The 17,608-nt window shown below is 37.0% G+C and overlaps 1 protein-coding gene across 1 annotated transcript in view; it reads right to left on the minus strand.

Moving 5' to 3' along the window:
* NVL (nuclear VCP like) overlaps window positions 1-17,507 on the minus strand; it is a 65,812-nt gene extending 48,305 nt beyond the window's left edge. The window contains exons 1-10 of the mRNA XM_058165504.1: window positions 17,240-17,507; window positions 15,021-15,094; window positions 14,174-14,226; window positions 13,571-13,661; window positions 7,244-7,292; window positions 5,762-6,034; window positions 4,151-4,277; window positions 3,901-3,977; window positions 2,631-2,765; window positions 2,090-2,191 (exon numbers count right to left, since the gene is read on the minus strand). Of these exons, the coding sequence (XP_058021487.1) occupies window positions 2,090-2,191; window positions 2,631-2,765; window positions 3,901-3,977; window positions 4,151-4,277; window positions 5,762-6,034; window positions 7,244-7,292; window positions 13,571-13,661; window positions 14,174-14,226; window positions 15,021-15,094; window positions 17,240-17,305 (1,047 nt within the window). The 5' untranslated portion in view covers window positions 17,306-17,507. The remainder of the gene's footprint in view (window positions 1-2,089; window positions 2,192-2,630; window positions 2,766-3,900; window positions 3,978-4,150; window positions 4,278-5,761; window positions 6,035-7,243; window positions 7,293-13,570; window positions 13,662-14,173; window positions 14,227-15,020; window positions 15,095-17,239) is intronic.
* Window positions 17,508-17,608: the final 101 nt, after the last annotated feature.

Here is a 17,608-nt window from a genome sequence, read left to right on the forward strand (position 1 = left end):
TTCCTATACTATACAGTATGTCAGGTATACTTTACTTTGTATACATGACATAATATTATATAACATATTCTCAACTGTGCAACAACTGTGCACCTAGCTAGCCTGATCAAGAGTAAATCTTCTGTAGGAAAGGACCTATAGGTTATGTATAGGTTAACTAACTACAATATAAATTATTTTTTTCACAAATAAACAAAATTACTTATAAAGACAAGAACTTTTTATATATTTGTTAAGTGACATAGAAATGATTATCAAAAAATAGTTTTCTTAAATGAACACAATACTGGATACTTAACTGCCTAATGGTTTGACTATCCTGCTCCCAAATGGAATAAAATAGATTCAATCTTTGATCTCCTTTGTTGACCCAAAAAGAAAAAAGAAAGAAAAGGGGAAAAAAAGAAAGAAATCCACAAAAAACCAAAAATGCCATTTTGGTTAAAGAAAAAGGAAATGAAAAAAGTGACAAAAGGAAATGCCGTATTTCAGCTTCTCCTAAGTAGTTGACTGAAACTCTTATTCCAGCCAACAGAACTATAAAGATGTGACATAATGACATACAAGACACATGTGACGCAGTGGACAGAATGCAGTACTGCAGGCTACTTCTGCTGATCACCGGCTGACAGCAGTTTGGCAGTTTGGGTCTCACCAGCTCAAGGTTGACTCAGACTTCCATCCTTCCGAGGTGGGCAAAATGAGGACCCAGAATGTTGGGGACAATATGCTGGTTCTGTAAACCGCTTAGAGATGATGTGACCTAGGCTTACTGAGTCACAACAATACACAATTATAGTCCAAAAAAACCCTATTTTATTGTAATAGCTGAGAATTACATTCATTCCCAGCTGAGTCCCAATCAGTTGCAAAAAAAGTCCTTCAGAAGAAGTCCTTTGGGATCACCAACCTTTATCTTCTTTGATACCCTGCCAAAGGCCTTACTTAGCAAAGTCCCACAAAGTTCAGAAACAAACAAGAGATTCCGACTGGAAACAGAGTTAGCAACGTTGCTTTCCTGCAAAAGGCCCAAGTGTCTTTATTTCTCTTTTAAACCTTATGGGAGGGGCCAATCATCTCCTGGCCCTACTTCCGAGTCATCTCTTTTGCTTTAGCTGCTCTTGCCTTCTGGCAGCTCTGCGCATGCGTGCAGTAGGAACAGGCTCCTCCTGTTCCTCTGCCTCTCTGCTGTCCGACTCTGGGGGCTCCAGAGTCCGTACATCACTCCCAGATGGCCCTGGCCCCATCTCTGCCTCCAACGCAGAGACCTCGTCCAGGTCTTCCCCAGTCTCCAGGACCAGCCCATGTTCCTCCCCAGCCTCCTCACTGTCTGACCCCACTGCCAGCTTCACAGGCTGCTGGTGGACCACAAGAGAGGGCTGTAAAGCACTGTATATTAGTCTAAGTGCTATATGAGTTGTCGCTTAACACACATCTGAAGCACCAAGTACAGAAAAGTCTGCATGTAAACAAAACCAATTCACTAGGCATTTATTATATTTTTGCATTCATCTAATAAAAATGTTCTCTGGGAGGATTACACAATGTCTAAAAAAATATGACTCATGTCTACAGAACAGCAAGCCAAATGAAATAGTTAGTGACCTCTATCCAAGACTAATTTTTAAAAAAATTAAAAACTGAAATCCAAAACTGTGTGACCAAGCGTCAAGTTACAGCCTTTGGGTGATGACAGGCATTCTGAACCTAGTTTTATACTGAAGTTAAAAATAGTGATAACATACTTCTGCAGTTATATCCTTATTCGAGAAGGATTCACTACTCAAGGAACAAAAAAGTGAAATAGGGAAGCAATAAAAATGAGTTGGAATCTTATGCCAGTGATGACATAATGTTAAATCTTGTTTAGTAATTTCTTCTCTCATATTCATATGAGAATATGAATTTATGGCCAATAAAAAAAATCCTATTCTATTCTATTCTATTCTATTCTATTCTATTCTATTCTATTCTATTCTATTCTATTCTATTCTATTCTATTCTATTCTATTCTATATTTGGCCATTTTCATAATGAAGATGCCAGAAGAGGGATGAAGTAATAAAATACTTTTTTTTAAGGGTCTTACCACAGCTTGATCAAAGAGCTCCCTTAATTTCTGTTCAGAATCACCAGACACTCCAGATACAATCTCAGTTGCAGCCACTTTGAGTATTGGTAATTCAAGTTCCTAGAATAAAAAGAAAAGGAGAAAACAAACAGATTTAATCTAAGTAACAACATTTAGCAAGATTTGGACCAAACAGAGGAAAAATGAATAGTGGGGAAAAAGGGATCGTGTGTGTGTGTGTGTGTGTGTGTGTGTGTGTGTGTGTGTGTGTATGTCACATTCTGTTCCAGCAGGTAACAATCAAAAAGGCATTTGCCTTGCAAATAGTTATCCTGCAAGTACTGTTTTGTTTAATAAGATACCATGGACATGAAAAATACCCTGAGAAGAGCCCTCAGATTGCAACCTTGTGATTTTCTAGAGGGCCCGACATGCAGGGAAGAAGACAGATTTTTTTCCTGGAAGAAGCAGCATTTAAAAAAAAGCAAACATGTCTGAAGCTTAACATTTTAAATAACGAACAGTTTAACAGGAAAAGTAATTGTTCTAACCACCTCACCCCGGCAATTGCTTGGGCTAATAATGTCTTCCCACAGCCGGGTGGTCCGTGCAAAAGAAATCCTCGAGGAGGAACAGCTCCTAAATGAGCGTAGACTTCAGGATGACGGATATGTATCAGCATCTTACATATTTCCTACAATAAAAATGGCAATGTTGAAGTAAAATTAATTTGACTGCTATCATTTGCTGCTCTGCTTTTAGATTCCGAATCAGGATGTATAGGAAAATAGTTACAGGAATTTATTGATTATGCTGGATATCCTCTGTCATTGTCAATGGTCTTTTAATCTCAACTTCTGTCCCTGTAAGACAGCTGTAGCTCTAATGATCCTGGAGAGAATGTGGAATTCAACCCTAGCAATTTCAAAGATAAACACTGCAGCGTGAAGAGGAATCTGGTTAATGAAGGAGTGCTTGTAGTTTTACTGAAGAGATGCTAACTGCTACAAGTGTTTGTTTTTTTCTTTTAACAATCTTGTAAACCCTTGCATCAGCGTGGTGATTGAATGGAGCCCTTCCTGATGCCTATGTGGAGCTCACAGCATATACTTTCTCTCTGCTGCTACCTTGGATTGAATTCATAGGTTTCTGATTGTGAGGCAAGGGCTCCACCTCTAGGCCACCATGCCGCTCTTAAATGCTACAAGTATATTCATCTCTCTTGATAAAGGCAGGCACATCCAGAGTGAGAAGCACTGAATATCTTCTCTTATTCATGAACTCAATAACACAAAGTAAATTGGACTTGAGAGTTTCGCTCAACAAATTTAACCTATTTTACTTTTTTCAAATAATCATATTGTTTATACATGAATGAAGCCCGACAAAGTAATTTCAGCAAAAGTCATGAGCAGACACGGGTGCTTTCACCAGAGTTGTTGTGATAGCAAAATTGTAATTCTAAGACCTGCCTACAATTTCTTAAAAACTGTAACTTTCATTTTGAAATTTAGCAGGTTTCTAGTTCTTACGGCTACAAAAGATGTGCTTGAAATATATCATTTATGAATGATATATAATGCAGTATCAAGAAATATGTCAAATTAAGGAGTAAATGTTTCAATGCCCCTTCCAATTGGTAAAAACAGGAATATGCAACTAAGCAGGCTTGTTAAGACAACTGGGTTTCATTTAAAAAAGAATCATAACTGCTTTTCAACATAGCAGATTCAGCACTCATCATTTCAAATTAGATTTATGGTTAAAGCCTTCTATACTTTACCGTTTTTCAGCTGAAACTTTTTAAAAAGAGATAAGTTAAATCTAACCTTCAAAATCTCATCATTGCCTCCTATATCCTCAAATGCCACTGAGGAAGTTTGCAGCTTTATCTCTCTTGATTTAACTGCAGAAAAACAAGAAAACATTAGAAGACCAATCGCAATCAATTGGTTGTTTTAAACAGAAGGAAAATAGCCACAAACTTCATAAAGATTAAGCTGAACTAATTTTATACTAACGAAGTGAAATATCCCTTTACATTTTTCCCATATAAAGTACAAACAGGCCACCTCTTACCTTTCTGCTGCTTCAAAACTGATTCTATTTCTTCATCTACATTACGAAATTCAACTTTTCTCCGTTTGTATTTTTTGTTCTTTGACTTCTTTCTTGCGGTCTCCAAAATAGAAACATTTCCTGTATTCTACATCACAAAGAAAAGTTTCTTAATATACTTTATCCAGCAAGATACAATGCAAAGGCTAAGCAATATAATGGGCTTTTAAACGAAGATACAAGGAGCTTCTGCTGCTGCCCTAGCACTTCATCACTTTTTATGGCACGCTTCCCCCTCTTTTTATTCATTTTACTTTTTAAAATATAGATATCTTTAAACCTCTGCCTAAATAACTCACATTATGTGATAACCATAGTTAAAAATATCTAATAATCCATTTTTAGATAATTTTTTTTGGGACTGAGTCAGTTTGTTAACATGAAGCCAAACTTAAAAATCTTGTAAAACTTAAAAACCAAATTTCATTTCTTTCAGAGAGCTTCCAAGCCATTTTCTTTAACTTAAGCTTTTGTTCTGTGGATTATTAGATCCTGGTGCTACTGATGCTTCAGTAGTTTTACAGCTATTGGAGGAATTAATTATGTCTCTAGAGCCAACATTCCATTGTTATGAGAAACTGAAATAATGTAGTAACATTAGTATATTTAGATCAAAAGATCTGAACACCGTGTTTTTGTAAATCAGTGGAACATAACTTTAAAGAATCAGTCTCCTTTGAACTTATGAAATTAACACACAGAAAATTTTATGAATCTTACTAAGAGCACAGAAAATATTTAATAATGATTACTTATTAAATGACATCATTTAGCTGATGGATACAATCCATGAGCTGAAATTAAATAGATTGGATTTATCCTAATTCTCACATTTTGATCTAAAACCCAAAATATTAGAAATAGAATAACAGAGTTGGAAGGGACCTTGGAGGTCTTCTAGTCCAAATCCCTGCTTAGGCAGGAAACCTTACACCACCACAAATGGTTAACCGAACTCTTCTTAAAAACTTCCAGTATTGGAGCATTTACAACTTCTGGAGGCAAGTTGTCCCACTGATTTAATTGTTCTAACTGTCAGAAAATTTCTCCTTAGTTCTAAGTTTCTTCTCTCCTTGATTAGTTTCCACCCATTGCTTCTTTACTAATATAGTTGTAGAGCATTTGTTTCATGTTAAGCATATTTTTCTTGCTATTATCACCAATACCCCAAATTTATTAAGATATAAAGAATTGTGATACTTTTCCTCAGATGATGCTGGTGAAAAAAAAGAATTGTTACAGAACATTGGAAAGATACACTTTCATTTTATTTCAATCACTAGATTCTTGATATGTGCATTTTAACATACATATTGACCTTTTTTTGACACAGGAGAAACAAAGGATTTTCAAGCAATTTCATCAAATGTTATTAGCTTTGTATCTCTAGATTTTAATTTTAGTGTTACAATGCCATGTTTCAAATATATTAGTCTAGATGTGCATCAATATTTTTTCATATTCTCCTCTTTATTTCTATTTTACTAAAATATTTTTAAAAAGTTATTGTTGGTCTTGAGGTTTTTTTGGATGGCACAATGAGAAAGGGCACAGAGAAATCAAGAAAAATACCTCAGCTTTCTGTTCAATGTTATCACATTCTTCTTCTGCACAAAGATCAATAAAAAAGTTTTCCTCCTTTGGGCCTGGAGTCTTATCAATAAACCATCCACCTTCTGAAATTTTGGTCACTGATGGAGCTTGAGAAGAAACAGTATCTGATCTAGGCACTGTTTGTGAAATAGTGGTACACGTAATTAAATCATTTTTAGGAGATGAAGGTAAAGAATCTGGATTTCCTTTCCGATATAAGGTTAACAAAGAGGTATTCATGTGATTTGAATGCTGAAAGACAAATTATGGACAGGTGTCAACAAAAAACTGACTTTTTCAAATGTAAATATCCTCAGAGTTATGTTGAACATAAACAGAATATGAATTATAGACACAACAAATACTGTTGTACATTTTAAAAGCCATTTAATCACAATGATTCCTAAAATGCATTTAAAATTCAAAGATGGTCAATGGTATTTAAAAACAAAAATAGGAACAAAGTAGAAGCAGACAGAGCATTTAAAACATCCTAGAAACATGTGAATTATGAAAAGTTCAACTAGAAAAGAAGTTTGAGCTTTCTTGAGATGCTCATTCCCAATACTGAAAGTCATCACTAATAGGGCATGTATAGTTCTCCTAGCTCCACTATTCAGTACAGATTTTGCTTAAAAGTAGTCTCAGAATCATTTGACTGCAATATAATAGTACACTGGCTGCAAATTCTGGAGTGTTAAACCTCTGCCAATTCTTACAAAACTTGGCATATTCCTTATTTTTCAGAGGTTGCAAAAACTGCACAAAATCAGGCTCCAAAGCTGCTTCAATAACAAAGGCCTTGTGAGACTTGGAGCTGCGCTTGAAGGTAAGTATATTCCCCAAGGAGGCTTTGTGAATGTCAAAGTACTGGTACTGCTAGGGATGATGTCAAGCACTGGACCTCTGCTTCAGGCCTTAGTGCTGCTACTGAGTACCGTTATACAGGGGCTGCCTGAGGGTGGATTCCTTGGGAGGCCTGATGTAGGTCCCATGCAAGTTGGCGGGAGGCGCCACAGTGTGGGCTGGGCCTGAAGCATTATTATTTTATTTATTATTTTATTTATTTAGAGGGTTTATGTGGCCGCCCATTTATTCTCAGTAACTCTGGGTGACTTACAAATAATAAAAAAATATGGGCCTCCCAGAGACTGCACCACTCTGAGGCATCTCATGCTCCACTTAATGAACTGTGTAGTCTTAATGACTACAGCTGGGAGAGCCAGGATCATGACTCTTAAGCGAAATGATCACATGGGTGCCTTGCTTAACAACCACTATGACTTATATCCCAAATCTGGACTCAATTGTTGTTTTGAGATCTATCTGTAGTTACAATTGGCTTCACCAAGATTTTAAAAAAAAACCTCCCAGTGCATACATTTGTCTTCAGAATCATAAATACATATTTTAAACAAGTTATTGCTACTACTAATGGCTCATGTAAGCAATCATACTTACAGGATGTTCAATATCGGTATCAGAAGTATCCGAACTGGTCTCTGAATCACTTTTGGAGAGAGAAAATTAAAAATAAAGCTTCTCATACACAGTCATTTTTTAAAAAAAAGCAGAACCACTTGCATGACATTTCTGTTAAATCAACTAATATGGTGAATGAAGAATGCACTGTTTTTTAAAATGATCTATTCAAAAAGTTGCTATTTATTTGCCCCATCGTATTATTGACACTATATTAGCGTAACCCTTCTCTTTCAGGGATCAGCTGCAATAGTTCCTAGTTTTTTGTGCCTAAGGAAGGAATAATAGTACCAAATAGCAGAAAATTAAAATTTTTACTAAGATGTAGTGCTGTGTAAATTTTCTATAATTAAGCTTGATTCATTCTTTTCCCTTTTTTCCAAATATTATCAGCCTTCAGTTCTATATATTCTGTATTAACTTTTTGCTATGAATTTTTGCTAATTCATGTACTTTCTTACTACAGCTAGAAGCAAATCAAGATTTCCTTTATCTGGAGGCTTCCAGGTGGCTCCGCTTCGTTAATGGCGGGCTATCTCAGACTGCCAGTTCCGTGTGATTCTGTAGAGCCGCTTAGACAGCGTTAATCTGCTGTCAAGCGACTTGGAAATCTCTTCCCTCGGGCAAAGAGGGGGAGGTGAGCATTCGGGCTGAAGTAGAGCCCCAGGAAAGCACCAGGAAGATTCCTGGTAGCTTGATGGGAACTCTCCTTCTATAGCCCGAAAAAAAGCTCCAGAATCCGGAACGCTTTTGCCAAATGGCAGAACAAAACGCAGCATCCATCTCCGCGACTGAAATGGATTATTGAAGGACTCTAACGCGGACAGAGCTGAAAACTGGAGCGTTAGCATTTGATTGTAACAAGATTTTAACTCCCTGATAGAGAATGTATTCGTAGTCAAGATTGGAGATGATGAAAGGAAATGGCGTTTTGTGTATTGCAAGTAAATTATTTATTATTATTATTGTTTATATTTATATACCGCCCTATCTCCCAAAGGACTCAGGGCGGTTTACAGGCATTTAAAAGCAATAAATACAATCTAAAAACAATTAAAAAAACTTATTCAAAAGCCTAATAATTAAAAATATAAAAAATTAAAACCCAAGTTAAAACCCACAAACTAAAATCTAACTCAGTCCTGCGCAGTTAAATAGGTATGTTTTAAGCTCGCGGCGGAAGGTCCGAAGGTCCGGAAGCTGACGAAGTCCTGGGGGCAGTTCATTCCAGAGGGTGGGAGCCCGCACAGAGAACCCTTCCTGGGCGTCGCCAGACGACATTGCCTCGCTGACGGCACCCTGAGGAGTCCCTCTCTGTGAGAGCGCACGGGTCGGTGAGAGGTATTCGGTAGCAGTAGGCGGTCCCGTAGATAACCCGGCCCTATGCCATGGAGCGCTTTAAAGGTGGTCACCAAAACCTTGAAGCGCACCCGGAAGGCCACAGGTAGCCAGTGCAGTCTGCGCAGGATGGGTGTTATACGGGAGCCACGAGGGCTCCCGTATGGCCACAATGGCATTTTGTATATCGAAAGTGAAAGTTAAGGAAATGCTTATTACAATTGCTGGCGTGGAATCTTTAAGAAGAATATAACAAGATATTTTTTTAAATGGAATTTTTATTTTTTATTTTTTATCCTTTTTTATTTTTTTATTACAGTGTTTAAGAAGAAAAGTTTATTGAATTTTTCTTTTTTCTTTTTCTTTTTTTCCCCTTCTTCTTGGTATTACTTAGTTTAAAAATGACTTTCAAGCAAAGAGATTTAACTACTTCTAAAATACTGGAAATTTCCTCACTTCAGATACAGAAATTGAAAGAAGATATTAAAGATGGCTTAAGGAATTTTTTACAGGAGCTTATGGAGGTTCATCTTTCAGAAATAGATCAAAAATTTGATGAAATGGAGAAAGAAATATTGGATTTTAAAGATATGGTGGAAGAACAGAGGAGGGAGATGAAAAAATTAAAGGAATCAATTAATCCATTATTGCTATCTAGTATTCAAACAGAGGAAAGACTGGAAGAAATTAACCAAATTAATTTAGATTTGCAAAGGAAAATAGATGAAGTTCAAATTAATTTGAATTTAGAAAATAAAATAGATGATATTCAGGTTAAGGTAGATAGGGCAGATGAAGAAAGGGTTATATTACAATATAAATTAATGGAATATGCTATAAGGGTGAGAGGATTAAAAGAATGTAAGGAAGAAAATTTGAAAGAGATTTTTATTCAGGCCTTTGCTCAGATAGATGGAGTGGAACCAGAAGATTTTGAAGTTAATATTGAAATTGAATACATTATCGTGTTAATTCTTGGTTGGCAAGGCAGAAGTGTTTACCGAGAGATGTGGTTATTTATTTTATAAATAAGAAGATTAGGTATGGAATTTTGCAAGCATTTTATAAAAATAAATTTCAAATACTAGGACAAGATATAATAATGATGAAGGAAATTCCTCCTAAAATGTTAAGAAAGAGAAAAGAATTTGCCTTTTTAGTGGATGAGCTTAAGAAACATCAGATATATTTTAGATGGGAGATTCCAGCTGGCTTAACAGTGAATTATAAAGGAAGAAAGTATTTTCTTAATACAGTTTTTTTTTTTTTTTTATTCAAAAAGTTTTTATTAGTCAAAAAAAAGGTTTATACAAATACATATCAGGTATGGTAAATTTTCATTTTTCTTATCTAAAATAAGAATTTTACTCAAATTTTTTAACACATACAACAGCCATATGGCAAGCAGGTAACACGAAGTAGCTAAGTTTACAAATTTTAAATACGTAATAAAGAAGGGTCAAGAATAAACAGAATATCGTACAAAAGAGAATAAGGAAAACCAACACAATCCCAAATATCTTTATCACTTCCTAGTTTTGGATCTCAGAACTCTGGGTTCAGCCTGACCCAACTCCAGGGCCGCAACAGCGGCAGCCGCTCCGCCCATGATCTATAACCTCCCTTCTTCAATTCCTGGGTCATCTGATTCCAGGAGGGCTTTGTGTTCCTCCACATAGGCCGTAGCCTCCGCAATTGTACTGATTTTTTCGTAATGCCCTCCGGAAAATCATCAATCCCTCTGGCATCAGCCATCTGAAGCCCACTCCTTCTGGTACAATTTGCTTGACAAAAATAATATTTCTTTCTTTTTCACGTACCTGTCTGGGAATCTGCCTCAGAATGGCTATCTCCTGCCCCTGTAAATCAGTGCCCCACTCCTATGTTTTCTAAGAATTTCATCTCGTCTCTCTTCTCACAAATTTAACATGAACCTCTCTGGGAACTGCATGCGTGCGTGCATATTGCAAATTAACTCTATAAACTCGATCCACATCCCAATTCATGAAATCAACACCTCTCCCAAGAAATTCTCCCAACAATTTAGTCACAACATCTCTCAAGTCTTCTTGGTCCACTTCTTCCAAATTTTGAAACCTAAGGAAATAAGACATTTTATCCATCTGTAGTCCAAGCACAGCATTGCCTGTCGTCTCCTCTCTTTTCTGCACTGCCCGTATCTCACCCTCCAAACCTTCCACTTTCTGCTTGTTTTCTGCTGAAACTTGTTGAGTATCCTTTAAATCCTTTTGGATAGTCACAATTTCTGCTCTTATTTCATCCAATTTCTTGTCCATATTAGATAACTTTTCCAAAATTCTCCATCTCTCCAGCAGTTGGTCTCTGACCTTTTGCCATTAAGGAAAAAAAAAATACAAAATCCTCAGGCAGGCACAGTATCCTTGTAATTTCCTCCGGATCCACCAGGGGGCACTCACAGGAGCAACGAGTCCAGAGTACAGTTAGTCAACCAGGAAGCCGAAGGGAAGTGATGTCATCAAAATTCTCATAGTGAAGGCGGAAGCTGGACGCCACCACTGTTCCCCAGAAGGAGGGGGGGCCTCAAACCTTCCCTCCTAAATTTCTCCATCACCTCTTCTCTCCAGAGCTCCACAAAACCGGTAATCTTCTTATTTTAAGTTCTCCTCTCTCCAGAGTAACTCGTGCTCCTTCCAACCGCAGGGGAGAAAAAAACCCCCCGCACTCCGGAGCACTCCACTCACGTTTACCGATATTCCCTTCCCTTCTCCTCCTCAATTCTTCTCCGTTCCCTGTTCACCACCAGGCTGCTGCAGTTATAAATCCAATGCCCCGGTGTCACCGGGCACAGCGGCCCAGGCGACGACCAAAATAAACCCCGCCAAGCCTAGGACGCGCCAGCATCGGTCCCCACAGTCCTGTATGTCGGCTGGGAGACCCCTGGCGAGCCGTCCGTGCGGCAGGTGTCCTTTTCGGAACACCTGGCCCCTGAGGGCCTTGGCGGCGGCCGGATTCGGGCGCTGGAGGCATGAGAAGCCTTCCAGACGTCCGTTGCCGCTGGACACCAGAAGTCGTCTCCCCCTCTACAGTTTTTAAAGCACGAGATTTCTACACTAATGTATTAAAGATTGGGAACCCTTTATCGATAGATGTTAAGTTGAATGGTGAATAGATGGTGGAAAATGTGTAAGATAGAAAATAAGGGGAGTGAGAATGTTTAATTTTATTATATATGATTATGGTTAATTTTTGTAAATGGTTTATTTTGGATATAAATATGTAACTTTAGGGGTACTATTTGATATATTTGAGGTATAAAGGAATAGGAAGATGGAATATTGTTTAATTTTGGAGAATAGATAGTAAAATTTAATTTGGATTAAATATTATATTTGAGAGATGGATGTAATGTTGTTATATGGTTAACTAGAATTTAATTTAACTGATATATTTTGGATAAGTTATAGGTGTAATTTTAATAATGTTATTTGATATAAGTAAGGTAAAGTGAAGATTTTAATTATTACAATTGATATATTGTGGAGATAATATAGGATTAATAATAATATTTGTAATCTGATTTGATGTATGTAAATGATACCGAAGATATGAAAAGATGGATTATTGTTTATCCTTGGAGGCTGGACAGTAAAATTTAAGAAATTAAGTTGGAAATATGAACTATTCTTGAGAGACTGCTTAAGGAAGAAAGACATTTCAGAAGAATCCTTGGTGAATATTGGAAGATGGAACGTTGTTTTGGTAGATTGATGAAGGTTGGATATTAAAAACTATGTACTTTAATGAAGAACAAATACGAACTCAATTGGAAATTTCTGAGATTGGGGAGTTGAGGTTTTAAGGACTGACTATGGATTATGATTTGTGTTATATTTTAATTTTTGATTGTTAGTTTTATATCCTGTATTCGGTTCTGGGAAGGCCGGGGGGGTGGAGGAAGGGGGGGGAAGGGAGGGGGAGGGGTGATGAGGTAGAAAATGGATTGATGGTTAATGTACAGAGATGATTGAAGATGTATAATCAATGTAAGATCGGAGCTGCCTGGCTATCATTTCAGAATGATGGGAAGGAAGGAAGTAGAAGAGAGAAGGAGATAGGAAAGAGAAGAGGAGGAAGAGGAAAGGAAGGAAGAGGGATAGAAGAGGGAGAAGAAAGGAGTAGGGAGGAAGGAGGAGAGGAGTTAGATAAGAGAAGGGGAGGATGGTCGTGGAAAGTAGAAGAAGGTAGAGAAGGGAAGAGAATAGGAAGGGGGTGGTGACCGGGCAGGTCCGATTAATTGTATATGATGGTACATTAAATATGTTATTGAATATGAATGTTAAAATAAAACTTTAAAAAAAAAGATTTCCTTTATCTGAATGTAGGATTAGAAAGAATACAAATGCATATATAATGATACTAGCCACAGTTACTCCAACTTTAAAAATTAATTATATCAATGCTTAGGTAAAAATGAAGAAGGGAGGGAATGTATTTTTAACTGCCTAATATTTGCTTGCAAAGTGTATAGGACTACATTTGTATTAGATAAATTACCAAAAACTGTTTGGAAGGTCACTTGGTGAAGTAGATTGTGTCTAATGAGATGTTAGGTCTAGATGTTAGACCCCGATCTCAGGTCCTTCCGCCGCGAGCTGAAGACGTTGCTGTTTCGAAGAGCAGGACTAGCTTCAACGTAGTTTTAAATTGGGGTTTTTAAATCAGGGGTTTAAATGGGTTTTAAATTTGTATTTAAAAGTTTTAAGGCACCAACTGAATTTAATTGTCTATTCTTTTTGCTGTTTTATATGTATTATATGTTTTCTGTTGTTTTATTGGCTGTGAACCGCCCTGAGTCCTTCGGGAGATGGGCGGTATACAAATATAATAAATAATAATAATAATAATGTACGCGATAATAAATTTGTTAATCTTTAAAGTGACATAAAGCTAGTTGGAATTTTTTTTATTGTGGTGATTGCAACTTACTTTTCATCCCTTTTTGCTTTCTTTGTCAAATATTCATCTTCTACAGTGGCTAAATCTGTAGATTTTATCTCATCTTTGATTATCCCAATAACTAAAAAAAAAAATCAGATAAATCAATAACAGTAACTTAACAAGAATCAGATTATATTCTGTACAGAATGCAACCATCAGCCAGAAATGCTAGACAAATTGGAGTGTTTAAAGATATTGCTCTTAAATTAAGACCACAATCTAAAATGTTAAACCTAGCTATTTCTCACATGACCAAGTACACGTGCACCTTCTTTCGTTCTCTAAGGTAGTTTAGATTATTTATATAAGCTAGCTTTCATGGCATAATTTCACTTCAAATACGATATTACCAAACATCTCTACCAAAAACTATCTACTATTGACCTCACCCCATTCCTAAGACGTCTGTAAGGGGCGTGCATAAGAGCACCAACATGCCTACCGTTCCTGTCCCAATGTCCTCTTTGATTGTATCCAATTTTTTTTATACTTATGCTTATATATATGCTTATATACTGTATAGTTATTTCATGCTTATGCTTATATATAATGTTGTGACAAATAAAATAAATAAATAAATAAAAAACATACCTTTCTCAATCTGTATCCTAAAGGCATTTCTTTTTCTTCGTCCATAATCAGCACTGAAAATCAATTTTAAAAATCTCAGTGAATATTTATTTGGTATACCTCATTTTCAGTGTAGAAGCCTAGTACAATCATCATAAGGAAAAGTAGCCTAATACATAATTACTAATGTCAAAGTAAAAAAATAAGACCAATAAACACATTCAAATACATATGTTCAATATTAGAATAAATATTTTATATTGTGTAAATTATCCAGATTTGGTAATCTGCAGCTTCCGCATGAAGAAATTAGACTAATCCTAACACTAATCCTATGTTGAAAGAACGTGTGAAGAACAAAAGACAATGCATGAATCATATATAAACATGGTGTAGCGAATAATTAGGATTAGGGTTTTTGTTGTATTTTCTTTTCTTTTATTTCATGTTTCTAATTTGTTTTGCTTGTTATTTATTCTTTTATGTGCTTTGTATACTTATGTTCCGTGCACCTTTGGCGTTGAGTCATGCCGGCCACATGACCACAGAGATATCTTCGGACAGCGCTGGCTCTTTGGCTTTGAAACGGAGATGAGCACCGCTCCCTAGAGTCGGCAACGACTAGCACGTATGTGCAAGGGGAATCTTTACCTTTACCTTTATACTTATGTTTACCTCTATGTTTGTGTATCTTTGTATTGATTTCATTCTTGCACACACACAATGTGATAGAGAAGATAATGTTAAGCCCTGAGGCTCAAACACATACTATTACAAGTTCAATTATTATGCCATTTATTATTATACATGCACTACTCCACTGCTCCTTTCATAGAAAATGTAAAGAACTAAATCTCTTACTACTCACCTATATATTTTCTGTAGTTCCGCTGCTAGAATTTCAGTGTTAACATACTGGCCACATTTATTACTGCTTAGATACTGTAATAAATATAGTTTAACATATTTAAAGATACATACAATTCCTTTACAATATGCAAAAATAGTGTTAGCATAAAATCATATGTGAATAATTTAAAATAGATGCATCTATTTCTTCATCACTGCAGTTATCTATATTGGTTTTTAAGAGCAAAGAGATTAAAGTAGAATCTTAATTTACATATTCCGATTTAGCAGATTTTGATCGCAAAAATATGTTTTTCTCCAGATATCATTCTATAATAGTGGACAATTAAATGTATATAATAATTTGGCAGCATCGTGAAAAGTGACTTATGACCATTTTTCACACTTACAACCATTGCAGCATTTCTGTGGTTGCATGATCAAAATTCAGATGCTTGGCAACTGACTCATATTTATGACGGTTGCAGTGCTCAGGAGTCATGTGGATCCCCTTTTGCGACCTTCTGAGAAGCAAAGTCAACGTGGAAACTAGTTTCACTTAACAACCATTACTAATTTACCAACTGCAGTGATTCACTTAACAACTGTTGCAAGAAAAGTTGTAAAATAGGTCAAAACTCACTTAACAAATGTTTTACTTAGCAACTGAAATTCTGGGCTCAATTATGATAAATTGAGGATTACCTATAAATCTAGTGAAAGATAGCCATATTGATGCTTATCTTTCTTTTCACATCACTGAGCATTCTGAGTGAGCAAATTAGTGGAATTTGGCAGGACAGGCAAGTAAACAAAGGAAGAATAGGAAGAACAGAGTGGAAGAATCAAGGCAGATGAGACTCTGCTGATTGAATGGTTCTGCTGATTGTTTCCTAGGAGCTCTGCAGTCTAGATTTGGTTGCTTTATAACCAGTGATCAATTATGATTGTCACAGGTCCCTTGGTCATGGTTCACTTTTGACAGAGTCAATAGAAAATCTGGCAGTAAAGTTGCAAGTCAGGGTTATATGATATCTTTCTTAACAGCTCTGGCAGAAGTGAGGTTGTAAATCCATCAGGGTCATGCAATATCTCATGTAATAACCATGTCACTTAGCAATGGAGTTGCCAGTCCCAATTGTAGGAAGACCACCTGTATTATGTCTATATTTACATGATATACACTTTATCTTCTCCCCTCAAAAACTCCTCTATTTACAATCATCCATTTAATGACCATTTGATGTTATAACAGCACTGAAAAATGTGACTTATGACAGTTTTTCACTTACAACCTTTGCAGCATCCCCATGCAACATCCCCATAGTCATGTGATCAAAATTCAGCCTTGGCATCTAGTTTATATTTATGATGGTTGTGGTGTCCTGGGGTCATGTGATCACCTTCTGACAAGCAAAGTCAATCGGGGTGCCAGATTCACTTAAAAACTGTGGCAAGGTTGTAAAATGGGATAAAACTCACTTAACAAATGTTTCACTTATCAACATAAATTTTGGGCTCAATTATGGTCATAAGTCGAAGATTACCTGTATAGCACAGGGCTCACTTACTTAAGGGAGTCTCTGCTCTTCCTTCCAGTAGTTTCCTTCCAATAGGGCTGGCTTCAGGTTCTTTCGATTAAACAATGCCATGTATTGGGAACTCAGAAGTACACCTCTGTCGCAGTGTTTGCCCTCTGGGATGACCCGGTGTGTGTGTGTGTGTGTGTGTGTGTGTGATTGTGTGTGTGTCCTATAGCAGGGGTCTCCAACCTTGGCAACTTTAAGACTGGTGAACTTCAACTCCCAGAATCCCCCAGCCAGCAAAGCTGGCCAGGGAATTCTGGGAGTTGAAGTCCCCCAGGCTTAAAGTTGCCAAGGTTGGAGACCCCTGTCCTATAGGCATTTCGGAGGGCCTTTAAGGCTTGGCTCTTTGCCCAAATCTTTGTCTGGGATGGACCTGATCTCCCTTTTGATGGATGGGTGGGTTGTCATCCTTCCTCTTTTTTTATAACTATATTGTTTTATAGTTTTTCCGTGTTCTTTTGTGAACCGCCAACAGTCATTGGGCGTCGGACGGTGTATAAATCAAACTAACGGTTACACTCACGAGTCTTCATTTCGTGTCCTAAGCCCGCTACGGAAAAGACGAGATTTAACCGCAATCGGCCTCTTATAGAAGGGCGGCTGCTCATCGTGACAGAGCCAAATAGGAAGGGAACAAGAACGGCGAAATCACCTGTTTAACTCGCTGTTTCAGTCTTGGGTCTCCTCCAAAAGGGTGATTTCCTCCCCGATTCCGCATCGCAGTTTCCCACGTGCAAATTCCTCCCTTCTTTCGGGCAAAGTTTTTCCGGACTAGAATAGGACCCCAGTTAAGGCTGTCTTTAAAAAGCCTAAATGTACTGGTACAGCGAGGCTTCCCAGGCCGTCCCACAAAACGGTGGACTTTGATTATCCAGGTAGGAGATAAACTGTTACGTTTCAGTACAGAAGGGAAAGAAATGAACAGAAATCACCTGTTTAACAGAAGAAATCCATTCGTATTTCTACATAGGCATTTTCTTAGACGCCTAAAACAGAGTCTAAGTCACGGACGTCCACGTTT

The sequence above is a fragment of the Ahaetulla prasina genome, chromosome 1 (assembly GCF_028640845.1).
Source record: "Ahaetulla prasina isolate Xishuangbanna chromosome 1, ASM2864084v1, whole genome shotgun sequence".
Lineage (NCBI taxonomy): Eukaryota > Metazoa > Chordata > Lepidosauria > Squamata > Colubridae > Ahaetulla > Ahaetulla prasina.